Source organism: Pogoniulus pusillus, chromosome Z, assembly GCF_015220805.1.
Source record: "Pogoniulus pusillus isolate bPogPus1 chromosome Z, bPogPus1.pri, whole genome shotgun sequence".
Taxonomy (NCBI): Eukaryota; Metazoa; Chordata; class Aves; order Piciformes; family Lybiidae; genus Pogoniulus; species Pogoniulus pusillus.
In genome coordinates, this window is record NC_087309.1 from 86,632,389 (window position 1) to 86,646,499 (window position 14,111).

Genomic DNA, 14,111 nt, shown 5'->3' on the forward strand with positions numbered 1-14,111 from the left:
TCCCGCCCACTCCGCGCGCTGCCGTCAGCACTGCACCTGCGTCACGCGGCGCGGAGAAAGAGGCTGGCGGGCGGCGGGCGAGGCCGGGCCGGGCCGGGCCGGGAGGGCGAGGCTGCTCCTCGCTCTCCTCCCCGCCTCGCGCGAGCGCGCCGCCCCCCTCTCCCCACGTGTCAGTTTGTTTTCGCCGTCGCCTCGGCGACAGTGGGCGGGTCAAGTGCGAGGTGAAGTTATAAGAAAGGCGGCGGAGTTGGGCGCTGAGCAGTGCCGAGCGGGGCGCGGCGGAGGCGGTAGCGGTAGCAGCAATAAGGAGTGGGGCGGCGCTGCCCCTCCCTCCCCACTGGCACCACTGCGCCGCGTCCGTCCCGCCTGATTCGCTCCATGGCCGCTGCTCCCTCGGAAGCATTTCGCCACGCCGCCCTGCCGGTGCCGAAGCCGCGTTACCGGGCGGCGGCCGCACCTCTGCGGCGCCGTTAGCGCCCCGAGTCCCGACCGCGTGATTTCTCGTGAAGAACCGAGGAAGGGTGCTCCCGCGGCACCACTTGGGCGGCGCTAGATCGGTTGGACATCGTGTCTGTACTACCCTTCATCCTTGCCTTCTTCGGAGGCTCTTGGGACGACGGCGGCGGCAGCAGCTCGACGTGACGCCCCGGCGCGGATGCGGTGGGTGTCGGGCGAGGCCCCCTGGCACTTTGTCGCTGCCGCCTGCGCCTGACGCCGCTGTGCTCTCCCCGTCCGCAGGCAGCCCCCCGGCGAGTGCGAGATGGCTCTCAGCAGCACGCTCCTCCCCTCCATCGCCACCTTCGCGGCGGGCGCCGCGGGCCGCGAGAAAGCGGCGCGGCTCGCGGGCCCCGGCAACGTGAGTATCGGCGTCACGGCGGCGCCGGCCGGCTACAAATGGGGCTGGGGAGGGGGCGGCGGCGGCGGGGCCGGTTGGGTCGAACGCGGCGTGCCGGTCGGCCGGGGTCTGAACCGTGTCCCTCTCCCTGCAGCGGTGGCGGGAGGAGCTGTCACAGCTGAAGCGGCCGCCGCCGGCGCTGGCGACACGGCCCGTGGAAGCGCCGCCGTCGGAGCTTGAGTCCGCCGCCGCCCTGGGGCCGCGCCGCGACGCTGAGGAGTTCAACGAGCTGCTGGACTTCGACTTCATCCTCTCCAACTCCCTCATGCACCAAGAGCCCGCCGCCGCCGCCGCCGTCGTGGTGGCTCCTGCCGCCTCGGCTCCTGCCGCCAGCCCCTGCTCCGCCGGGCCCTTCTCCTACCCACTACAGCGGCCCGAGCCCGCCGGCCTTCTCTATGGCGGAGGCGGCAGCCGCGACGGGACTCCTGCTGCCGGCCCCGCTGCCCCCTTCAACCTGGCCGACATCACCGACGTGTCCCCTTCGGGAGGCTTCGTGGCTGAACTCATGCGGCCCGATCTGGACCCGGTGTACTTGCCGGCGCCGGCGGCGCTGCCGGCCCTGGGCAGCCTGCAGGGCAAGTTTGTGGTGAAGGCCGTGGGCGAATACAGCCACCCGGGACTCAGCCCCAAAAGCGGCCCCCCCTCTGCCGCCCCACCGCCCAATACCGAGGGACCTGGAGCCCCCTACAGCCCCTTGCCACGGATGTGCCCCAAAATCAAGCAGGAGGCCGCCCCACCGTGCACGCTTGCACCACCACCACCACCGCATGGGAATGGTCCCCGAGGAGCCCCACAACATGATTTCTCTCTGGGCCGCCCGCTGTCTGCGCGGACTACGCCATCGCTGGGGCCTGAGGAGATGCTGAGCAGCAGAGACTGTCTCCCTGCTGCCTCAGGGCTGAGCCACCCACCGCTGCCGCTGCCCCCAGGGTACCCTCCAGCCCCTGGTTACCCCACCTTCCTGCCTGAGCAGCTGCCAACCCACTCACTTCAGTATCAAGGTGAGTCTCTGTGCTTTAGCAGTGGGGACCTGCTTTGGAAGTGGCTACAGCTGTGCTCACTACTTGTCCTTCTCCAGAGCTGATGCCACCAGGAAGTTGCTTGCCTGAGGAGACCAAACCCAAGAGGGGACGGCGGTCATGGCCTAGGAAAAGGACAGCCACGCACACATGCGACTATGCGGGCTGTGGCAAAACCTACACCAAGAGCTCTCATCTCAAGGCGCATCTAAGAACCCATACAGGTTAGTCCCAGCATGGGGTCAGGGGGATGCGATGAAGTGACCCACTTGGACAATGAAAAGTGGAGAGCATGGGAAAAAGGGCTAAAAGGGTTTCCAGGCTTTTTCCTTCTGCCGTTGGCTATGCAAAGCCCTATGCAGTCTTTGCTTATTTGAAATGGTGTTTTGCTTAATGGATCAGAATGACTCAGGTGTGGCAGTGGGTGGGTTTCTTGCCAAGGTGCAGTTTGTTGCTATATGGCTAGCTAATTAGCAAACATTTTAAGTCACTTGGGTTTTGTTGCTCTAGATGGCTAACATTGGGGATGGAAGCAGACCTCCCTAACATACTATTTTATTTGCATGTGGTTGAACCCTTCAAGTGGGCATCCCTTCTGTCTTGGCTTACTCTGTGCTGCATTTCTGCAAACAGCTGTTCCTCTTCTAGGGAACTGTGCTGAACTCGTTGAATGGCACTTTGGGCTGTGTTACTAGCACCAGCATGGTGCTTTTCTTGATTCTGTGAACACACCTGCCCCTGCAATAGCACTGTAAAGATGGAGTCTAATGGTTGACTAGCCAGAACTTGGACACAGTCTGTCAAAGTGTGTATCAGAGTCCCAGTTCAAACTTTAAACTTGCAGTTGAATGAGATGTTGCAGTACCTGGCTTGTGAAAGCAGGTATATTGTGCACAGTTTTGTCAGTGTGGGCATTCCGTAACAGTGATTAAATAACCTGGGAATTTGCATAATTTAAATCCCTGGATTTAGAACTTGATTCAGAACTTTCCCCTAAAAAATAAAAAGGAGAAACCACTGTTAGTGCAGTGGTTAGGCTGCATGTTCAGCTAATTACAGTGGAAGGAGAAAATCAGCCAAGTGAACAGTACTTTCTGGCTGCCCTAAGCCAGTCAGCCGTCTTGCCAGTATGTGTAGAACTGGGAGTTTGTAGTTCAAGGAAACTTGTCTCGCTATCTACAGTGGTTTTGTTATCTTGAAGGCAGTAAGGCTGAGTTCTTAATCTGGTGGAGATAATGAGAATAGTTTCTAGCAATTTTCAAATTCTTGGGACCTACAGTTATCTAAATACAGTATGTCTTCTGAGCTATTCATGGTTGCTACTTGTTCATGTAATGACAAAAATACACTCTTACAATCTGTTGTGCTCTGAAGCCTTGTGTGCAATACAAAACAGTGAAACAATAGAAATGAGCATTTTAGTGGAAGACATCAGTTATGCCAACCGTGCACTTTGAAGAGACAGTCTTGCTGTTAGTCTGTGTAGTTTATTTGCAACTGCTTCAAAAAGCTTGTATTTTCTTTCAAGTTGCCTTTTTCCTTACCTAGGATACATGCTTCTTAAGGGTGTTAAAAGTTGTAGACCTGAAGAAAACCTAACTCATGTGTTTTATTTTCTGGTTTTGCAAAGGTGAGAAGCCTTATCACTGTGACTGGGAAGGCTGCGGATGGAAGTTTGCCCGATCTGATGAACTTACTCGTCACTACAGAAAACACACAGGCCACCGCCCTTTTCAGTGCCAGCGATGTGACAGAGCATTTTCCAGGTCGGACCACCTTGCCTTACACATGAAAAGGCACTTTTAATTGGAAGCAACGGATCTTTCCCCAGCTACCGTAGAGATTCAGTATTTATAGCACAAGGACTGGTTTCTGCAAGATGGGGAGAACACAGTTTAAGCACTACAGATAATCAAGGTGAAGTCTTTCAAAGAGTGGAAAAGAGGGATAATTTCACACAGACGTTGCAACATTTTTATACATGTACACTTAAAACGTAACCAAAAACATTGGGGTCAATGACTGGATCTTCTATCATTCCATTTGTAAATCCAACTTGAATTATTTCCGGACTACAGAATGCCAAGGAGTGACTGGAAGTCACAGATATCAGGGTTAAACAGACTGTGTGTAGTTCGGAGGGTGGGGATATTACACAGGGAAATGATGTTCCCTTAATTTTTTTTCAATGCAATATTAGATGTAAATGTCATCTTGTACTTTCCTTTTTTTTGTTATTTCCTTCTAAAAGCCATTATGTTAAAAAAAGGAGGAAAAATTCAGGTACAGAATTATAATTTTAAAAGCCTATTTCATGGTGCTTAGTGACTGTTGGTTCTAGAGGTACCAAAAACAGGAAGCCAAAGTTCTCAAACTGCTGCATATCTGACAAGGAAATTTTTGTCTTCCGATCGCCAATTATGACCTAAATCAGGTAAATAAACCTGATTTATTTTTTTTTAAAGAAAAAACTTTATGCAGACAGTCTGTAATGCACTGTGGTTTCGATGTGCAATAGTTTGTACAATGGTTTATTCCCAAATATGCCTTAAGCAGAACAAATGTTTTCTATATAGTTCTTTACATAATAAATATGTAATATAAATTTAAGCAAACTTCTATTTTGTATATTTGTAAAGTATGAAGTGAAAATGAGCATTTTGTTGGAATTTGTATTTTGCATATTCAAGTGGAAAGTAAGTTTTGAATAAACTTAAAATATTTTATCTGAATGTCTGCTCTAATTTTCTGTGAATTGGAGATGTGCGAGAAAGTTTAAGTATTTGTTAGTGGCTGAGTTTCCCAAGGCAAGGCAGCATGGCAGTGGAGGGTCGTAGTCCCAAGGCTCTGAAAGATACAACTGCATAAATGATGTCACGTATCCTTTTAAGGGAAAAGGTATACTGAAATTTTTCACTCTGAATATCAAATTGCCACTTATCTCACTGGCATGAGGAAACTGTAATTTACTATTTCTAGGGCAACTCAGTTATTTGTTAGAGGAAATATATCTGTTGGGGACATTTCCTCTCTTGGGGACATTGGTCTTCGTGTATTCAAAGATAATATTCTTTTAAAAAAATCTGCAGTGGTCTTTTCAACATGGAACATTTCAAGCAACCTTTTCTTGGGCTTATAAAATAGTCTAAGCACTTCCACATGAATGAAGGAAAATGAACAGTAATCTTGCAAAGAGTAAACTACTCAGATAATAAAGACTGCATAAAACAGCTTTTAACAATAAATGATACTGGAGCTGCTTCTGAAGCTTCCTCTGGGAATTTGGTAGCATCCAAAGAGACAATTGCTATAGTAATCCTGGTAAGCATACATAATCTGGGAAGGCTGACTGTGTGGAGTCTCCAAAACTTACAGCCATACATTCAAGATGTGTTGCTGTAAGGTCCCCAATGTACCTTTAATTGCACCCTGCTGCAGTTAAATGCAGTTGAACCTACTGAATGCCTCAGATTGTTGCCATTTTTTTTTTGCAGTTGTCCTTGGGGACCTCATTGCTATAGTTTCTGTACAAGTGTGTAGCAACAAGATGGTTTCAATGTGAATTCTCAATAAAAAAGACCTGTTTTTCCCACTAGTCTTTGTAAAGAGAAGACGTGATTCCTGTTCCATTGGTTTAAAATGTCAGGTAGGAATTTGGATATATGCAGTGTTCAATAAAGCTCATCGTGGAAAACAAAACTGCAGGCAAAAGCCATTCACGTATTTTCAGTAGTTGAAAGGAGAGTGGCAATATCAACTTTAGATTTCCAAAAATGCCTTAGGAATGTTCTTTAATGTCACATTTTGATCTTTTGTTTGTGTGGCTACTCTTGCCATTTCTCTCCTAAGTTCATAAAAATACTAGTGCAAAAAAATCTCACCCAACTCCTAGGCATACTTTGTTCAGCTGAAAGCTATCTGTTGGTTTGGTTAGGTAACACAGACAGTAGGGAATGTCTTGTTTGGTTTGCAAATAGTATTTAAAGCTAAATTGAAGTTATGAGTCAGCCTTCATCTGAAGCTCTTTTCATGTGAAAACTTTTTTACAATTAAACTAGTAATTTTTTTACCTCCTCTGTCAGTGTTGGAATTGGTACATCCTGTGTGCCTGAAGCATGTCCTCTTTAATAATGTTCGAGTACTTTTGTACAACTGCTATTCAGAACCTTTCACATCTGTGCAAGGTCTGCATCCTAACACATCTGTAAGTACTGATCTGAAGATTTTATCTCAGAAACTTGGGGTTTTTTTGCCTTTTCAAATGTGTTGTCATTATGCAGCTTCCAGAGTTTTATAAGGTACTCTAGCATTTAGTAATGCATTATTTGCCAACTTCAGTTTCTGCTTGATGATTTTATAGACCTAAAGTTTATAGTCACATGAACAATGATGTTCTTGAAACAGGCCTTTGTTCTCTTCTCTCAGTTTATTATTTTCTTTCTTTTTCCCTGATCCTAACCAAGTTGTCTTAATGTATAACTCTTTCCAGACCTGAACAGGCACAGTTGCAGCTTGGCATTTATAAAGAAATGCTGCTGTTCCTTTAACAATTTCCAAAATCCTACTCCTATACTTCTGGGACAGGAGCCAAGACTCAGTTTTTGCGTTAATGCATGCAGCCCATGAGAGGCAATCCTTGTTCTTAAGGAGATTTCTGAGGGAAATACTGAAATGAGTAGCTGCACTGTTTGTGCTCTGATAAGTCAGGTAGAGCTAGAAGCAGCACCCTGCATTTGTCACCTGTCTCATTGTGCCCAGTGTCGTGCTGTGTAGTTGCATTAAGGTGCAAGATTGTATCTAGGTGCAGTAGAATAACACATGTATCAAAAAGAATATCTCATAAAATATATGTAAACTACCAAGTGATATTGTAGGGGTGTCTTGAAAAACAAGATTTGTTTAGCATTACTGAAACTGTATTCATGTGCTGCTTTGCTCAGGCTGGGCCGTCTAAAAACAGTGTTTGAGGTTATTAGGGATGACCTTGTTAACATGAGGTGAGCACCTCTGGAGCTGCCCCAGAGCACTGTTTTAGTGACTGAAGGGAAAACCTCTTGTGGTAAATACACACAAGTGTATTTACACACAGTCAAGTTACAGCGATCCTTAATCCTCACCCCTAGCCCAGATCTCTCTGAATTGTGTGAAGATGGAGCTGTTTAAAACAAGATGATACATGTCTTCTTACCAAGTGCCAAGTATTCAAAAGTGGAATTGGAATAAAAGTCTTCTCAGAACCACTACGCTTCTGTGCCATTGTAAGCAGTGCATCACAAATTGTAAGCTTGCACGCTTCAGACTGTTATGGATTGTAATACAGTACAACTGCCTTCAGTTTTCCCGTGTCAAATGAAGATGTACTTGCAAGAGAGTTGCTCTTCCCCCACGGAAGTTACCAGATCCTGCTAAAGCTGAAATAAACCACAATTCTCACAAGGATTTGTATTAACTGATATGAATCAGTAAATTTCATTCTCCATCCCTTTAATAAAGGGAGATCAGAGACTCCTGCAGTTAATCACCCTGAGTGCTTAACGGTTCCACCAAATTACACAAGATTCCTGTGTGAGTGTGTAAGACATCAGAGCTCACCTGCTTTCACTGAAGTTTCTTACAAACACTTCAGCAGCATTTGAGTGCAAGAATGCCCACATTAACCCAGCTGGAAACTGTGTTCTTCCCCAGGCTTTCCGCCTCCTGAAGTGTGGTTGGGTTGTGTGCTCTAAGGTAGCCAGAGAATATGAATGGGTTGCAAATGCACATGGACAGACCAGTAGTAAATGCACAGGGCTCTGGCAAGTATTTAGTTGTGGTGGGAGTGCCAGCAAACTGAAGGTATGGTAAGCAAAACTCACATGAAGAGGAACACCATCTCCATTGCATGTTGTCTTGTACTTGCCAGGAGAGCTCCTCAGATTAAATAGTTGCACGTAGGCTCAATGGATATGTCTTTGGAGACCAAGAAGATAAATACATACATAAAAGAGGGGAAGGCCCATCATTCAGTGAAATTTAATTGAGGTCACATTGGCTTGGCGCCACTGGATAACACACCCACATTCCCTTGTCTGCCGTACACCTGGATGACTCACATTTTGTCTGCACTTTACTTCTGCTGTGAATTATGGGTGGGGGAGGGGTACACAGATGGCAGACAGACAGGACAGCTACTGGACAGGAGGGGACTGATGTTTTTATTACTGCCAAGAGCATTAACACCAAAGTGCAGAAATCATCTCTGTGGCATGGAAATGGGTGCTGGATGTTTCCACAGCCTTGCTCTCCACCCTGACTGCTTATCAGTCTCCTTTTCACCTTTGGATGCCTACTTGTGAGCCTTCAAGGTGAAAACCTTAATGGTGTGAAAGACAGGAGGAAGAAAAGTGGCTTGTGCTTTCACTAATGATTATTCTATATTTAGAGCACGTGTGACACAAGTTTTACAGAAGACAAGTGTCCTTAGTAGCTGCTCACAAGAGGTACCAGGCAGCTGGATGTTTTCCCTTCGTTAATGCTTTGGAACTGTGACTCCTTTGTAACCAAAATGGTGGTTTTCACATGGATTTGGTCATCTCAGGGTCAAACTTGTGATATGCTTATTAACAAGAAGTTTTAGGGAACAGGCCAAGTTTCTTTCGCTTTGAAGCTTGAGTGAGCAGAAGGGTAATCATGTGCTGCTATCATTGCAGCCATCTTGCTACAGCTCTGAAACCATTTTGCATGGCTTTGCTTTAGGTACAGCGTGCTTGTTTATCAAGCACAAGCTTAGGCTTGCTTAAATCTTGCCATTCAAGTTTTCCACTATTAAACTTGCAGGATTTATTCAACAAAACGATACAGCTTCCCTCTACTGGTTGTCTCAAGACCCTTAATTTTAGAAACACATATCCCACGGTTATTCAGAATGGTTTCTGCTGTTGCCACAGCAGTTAGAAATGGTCTGATGGGCAACACTGTACCACCAGCACATAGACGTTAATATAGCAGGAGGCTCCTTAGTTGTATTCAGTGTCTGTTTGTGCACTTCCTAGTGTCAGTGTCTTCACAGATGGCAGAAGCAGAGCATCAGCTCTGCTTTATCCTCCCACCATTAGAAAGGTATGGGAAGACTGCCCAAAATTGCTGGCTTGTAAGTGGTCTTGCAGCTGCCATGTGGGAAAACATGTCTTTCCAGGCTTTTATCACTGATGTCTCTTAGTCCACAATGTGCTTTCTTCTATGTAGAAATAGTACAGAGAGGGCTTTGCTTACATGTACAAACACACTGTTTGTCAAGGTCCTCATGTGAGTTTGATTTGTGAATCAGGCTGCTGGATGGGCACCACAACATCAGAACCTTTTGATGTTCACATATCAGCTGGAGTCTTCCAGTGTGAGAAATCTCCTGGGGACTTACTATCCATCAATATTATGTCTCTCTTTTTCTGATTAAAAAAGAATATTTTACATTAATACATTGATAAACTGCTAGGGGCAACATTGACAGTGATTACTGAAGTATGCTGGAATTTATTCTCTAAGCTCTGGACAAAGTTTTATTTTGGTTTAAGTTCCAAACATACCCAGTCAATAATGCTCTTGCCGGCTCAAGGAGGCTACCTAAAGTATTGTGTTCATCTGTGCACTGGGATGTATTAGGTTTGGTTGTCCTCACTCAGTTCCCTCACCACACTAATTCAGCAATAGGCTCCCCTGTCTGACAGGATGGCTGAATTTGTTGGCCATGCAACAAGTTGTTACTTGTCTTTCAAAATTTCAACATGCTTTCCAGTGGAAAGCAAAGTATTTTGCTGCTTTCAGCCTTTCTGCCACCCCAGTAACTGCTTGTGCTTTCTTCAGCCTTAGAGAATATTATATTGCTGTCACCTATACAAGATGTCTGACTACCTTCCTTCTGTTGCACACTTTATAAATACCATTTGCTTTGACAAAGTTCCCATGTTCACAATGTAAAACTTTTGCAAGGCTTCATATGCAAAGAGACCAACTTGTTATGTTTGGAGCAACTGTGTTTTCTTTAAGTCTGCTGCAGGGGAACGGAGAAGCACACAAGGCAGAATGGTAGCCAGCTTATCCCAGCCATTGATATTCCACCTCAGCCAATGGCCATAAATGTCACTGCAAGGCACAAACACACCTGTGATGGACATCTCTGCATTGATCCAAATTTGCTTTCACTGGAAAACCTCTGTCTAAGCCCTGATGATGGCAGGTTTGCTTGGGTTCAGAAGCTTGAGGAGTACAGATGCCTTTCCAACCTGTGTTTATTTTATGCTGTAGCTTCACAGCTCCCTCTTACTCAATAACCATTTGATCCTCTTTGCTGCCTTCCTGAGCTTCTGACTTCAGAGAGACTGTGAAGCAAGGAGTTCATAGTTCATCCTGAACTACTCTAAAAATGAAGGTGAGGGGTGAATATATTTCCTTGCTGTAGTTTCCAACACTGCTGCCTTCCAGATTCCAACTGTTTCCTCTTTCTTACATACTGCATAGGAAGGAAGGATCTAACCTCCTGCTCTAAATTAGCTTTGATTTTGTTGTTTACTGCCAAAGGTTGTAAAGACTCAACTTAGATTGTACTTTTAATGAAGTTGCTAAGAGAATGTAATATGAGCTCTATACATGTGTGGATTTTTACATATGGATTAGTTCACCTAGTCTAGTGTACCCTGGGAGAAAGAACACAAGAAGAATTCAGCATAATATGATATTTCAGTCAATAGATAAAAGATGTTTTGGCTTCTTTCTTTTTTCTTTTTTTTTTATTAATATCCAGAACATCTAAGAAGCTTTCACCCATCAACATTTTTTTTTTTTGTTTAAAGATGGCTGTTTCTTCACATTTTATTCAAAGCAGAATTTTCTGCAGATCCATGACCCTTAACAAGATCTAACCCTATGGTTAATAACTGTTGGGGTTGAGTATTTGATATCATTACACAGAAACAGAAACTGACTGCAGAAGTATTTATGAGTTCAAGTCTATTTTTTTTTTAGATCAGCTCCAGCGTTTTCTCTTTGATTACTCTTTCTAAACCATTTTTTTCTGTATGTCTTTCCCTGTTGTTTAGAAGAGCAAGTGTAAAAAAAAACCCAAACAAACAAACAAACAAAAAAACCCCACCCAGCTGCCCTTTGTACTCTATACTGAAATTCATCCCAAGTGAGAGAATTTGCTTTCTAAGAAGTGATCAAGGTGTATCTTAGCTGTCTGGGAATCTGACTACTTTATTAGCAAGCCAAATTTGGATGGCTACAGGTAAATCCCCTTGGTGAAGATGAGGTTAGGGTTTATGCTGATTTGGGGCTACACAAATGAATTGCATAGGCAAATCAAGAGCATTATAAAAATAGGTAGCAGTTTGAAAGAGCTTAAGATCTGAATCTTCAGAGTCTCAAACTGGAAGCTATGTGTGAATGAGGCAAAGCAGGAGAAGAGGGAGGCAGGGAAGGGTATATGTGAGAGAACACAGAGAAGAGGAGTGATTCAAATATTGCCCAAACCACTGGGTAAATCAGAGGTTTTCTCTGACTGGCTTTTCCAAAAATTCTATTTTGTGCTAAACATAAGGTGCCAAAATTTACATTTAATAACTCTGCCAAAGTTGAAATGTTGACTGTCTGTGAATGCATCCCATGAGAGAGCACAGCAGCACTGGACAGAAAAGAAATATCTTCCTCTGCAGATGTATATTGTGTATAAAACTTGATATATGAATTTCCTCCAATCCAGGGAAGCCACTGTAGATTTTTCAGTCTTTCACACTGCCTGCTTTATTGCACTGGTTGACTGGTGGGAGTGAGGGGATAATAGAGAGGCAAACCTCCCAGGATGAATGTATTCTAGTCCTAGGCAGAAGTAACAGTGAGAACTCAGTGAGATGCTTGTGGCTGGAAGCATGCAGAGCTCTGGGTGCAACTCTGCTGCTACGTGCACAGTTCCTGGGACAGAGGTGTGAAAGCAAGAGAGAGGTGGGTAGAAGGGAAATTTGCAGAAAATCTGAAATGGCTCAGCAATGCTTGAGGGAACCATGGAGTGACAGCTGTTCTAATTTCCTTCCTCTTTATATAAAATGAATCAAAACCAGAACAGTTTTGAGCTGCAGAAGATGGTAATTCTTTGAAGTACACTAAATCTCCTGTTGTTCCAGCTCTGTTATGTTTGGTTGGTTGTTTTTTTTCTTATGTTTTTCTTTCTCACTTTCTTAGTTTCTTGCCTTTTTTTTTAGCTTTTTTTTAATCTTTTTTTTTCTTTTTTGTGTTTTCACTTTCTTGCTGTTTTGCTCACTTTCTCTGACTGTTTTGCTCTCTCTTCCTCTCTTCCTTACCACGCCCTGTCCTTTGCAGTGACAGTGCGTAACCTTAGCCGTTTAGTGAGAGGAAAATTTGCAATTGTGCTGTGGAGAAAAGCTAATAGTTTTGTTTGGGAGATGAACTCTCACTTTGTGGCTGGGTGCTGGTTATGATGATTCAGCTTCTGGAATCCCACGGCTTAAGTGAAGTGACAAAACACATTGTTGGAGAGAAAAGCTGAGATGAAGGGTTCAAAAACAAGAGGAATCGGAAATAGGTGGCAAGCATGCCTTTCTCTGTGATTTGTTACACAGAGACATATCTATTGGATGCAATGAGAAAGCAAGTCACACATCACCACTGAAGCCCCTGTAGGGCTTTATTTTATTTTCTTTGCTGTAATGAAGAAAATGTATAATGTGGACAGGATATTCAACTTGGTGTGTGTGTGTGAAAACTCTTTTTTCCCCCTACAAATTCAAATGACATAAAAGTTCAAGAGGTTCCCAGTGCTCCAGATCCTCATTATTCAGTATGTGCAAACTCTCAGGTGATGAGAATTCACAGAAGCAGCAGGAAGGAGAGACAAGAGAATGCAAATAAGGATGGGCTTAGCTTGTAATTCTTGAGAGTGACAGAATAAGTTCAAATGAGCACTGAGTCTTAGAATGTGTGGGTGAGATTTTTGTTTCTTTGAGGGACTGTGCAGATTTGTTGAGGGTGGCTGGTTGTTTTTTTGTTGCTTTTCCCTTTTTTATGTTTGTTTGGGTTGGGTTTTTTTGGTTGCTTGGTTTTGTAGTTTTTTTCCTTTGGATTTTTGGGGTTTGGGGTTTTTTTCATGCTCTGTTGCATGCATCTAGGTTTGCTTTGTATTTTTGTTTATTTATGGACATTTCTATGGCACTCATCACCACAGTATCTGGGCAAATCTTCTTTCCTTTCTTGTATATAATAATTAAAGGTATATACGTATGTTCTTGGCAGAGGTAAAAAAAGAAAATGTAAGCTCTGCTTTTGGATGGGATTTGTGCCCTGCAATTAAACACTGCTTTTGCAATGTTGTATCTTTCCATGTGCACCTGAGTGGGGAAATACACAGCCTGGCGTGTGGAGTCACAGCACCTGACTTGCAGCCTGCTGTGTACATAGCAGAGGTAGCACCAGGGCAGGAGGCACTTTTGGGATGTTTGGGTTTCACATGTGACTGGGGACCCTGAGGGGAACCTTCTTGTGCTATGTAGGTGGCGTCTTCCTTGCTCATCTGGGCACCACCTGCATAACTAGTGATAGGTCACTAAGGCACAAAGACACATATACACAGACACACACACTAACCCTAAATGAGAAAGTGCTCCTAGAGTGGCCAGCACACCCCTTCATCCTCATGTCTGCAGAAGAAGAAGCAACAAGTACTCAACAGAGGCTGGAGCTTTCTGAGGAGCCAGTAACATGAGCTGGGACACTTTGGCTCCATTGTTGACTTGTGTCCCAAATTCTAAAGGAAGTTTACCATATCCTTCTCTTCTACAGAGTATTTCACAGTGGCACGTCCTTCTCATGTCAAGTAAAATGGCTGTGCATGCGTCCTGCAGAGCTGATCTCAAGAACTGGTCCTCTGGGCTGCAAGTGCACACTGCAGGGTCATGCTGAGCTTCTTGTCCACCAGCACCCCCAAGTCCCTCTCCTCAGAGCTGCTCTCCAGCCACTCACTGCCCAGTCTGTATTGGTGCTTGGGATTGCCCTGACCCAGATGCACGACCCTGCACTTGGTCTTGTTGAACCTCATGAGGTTGGCTTGTGCCCACCTCTCCAGCCTGTCCAGGTCCCTCTGGATGGCATCCCTTCCCTACAGCATGACTGCTGCGCCACACAGCTTGGTGTCATCAGCAAACTTGCTGAGGGCA

General features: G+C 45.1%; 1 protein-coding gene across 1 annotated transcript; it reads left to right on the plus strand.

Moving 5' to 3' along the window:
- The first annotated feature begins 427 nt into the window (after positions 1-427).
- On the plus strand, positions 428-4,600 carry KLF4 (KLF transcription factor 4). The gene is made up of 5 exons (XM_064140132.1): positions 428-660; positions 739-856; positions 990-1,896; positions 1,974-2,138; positions 3,545-4,600. The coding sequence occupies exons 1-5, from the start codon at positions 656-658 to the stop codon at positions 3,718-3,720; spliced, it is 1,371 nt and encodes a 456-aa protein (XP_063996202.1). The 5' UTR covers positions 428-655; the 3' UTR covers positions 3,721-4,600.
- The last annotated feature ends 9,511 nt before the right edge of the window (positions 4,601-14,111 follow it).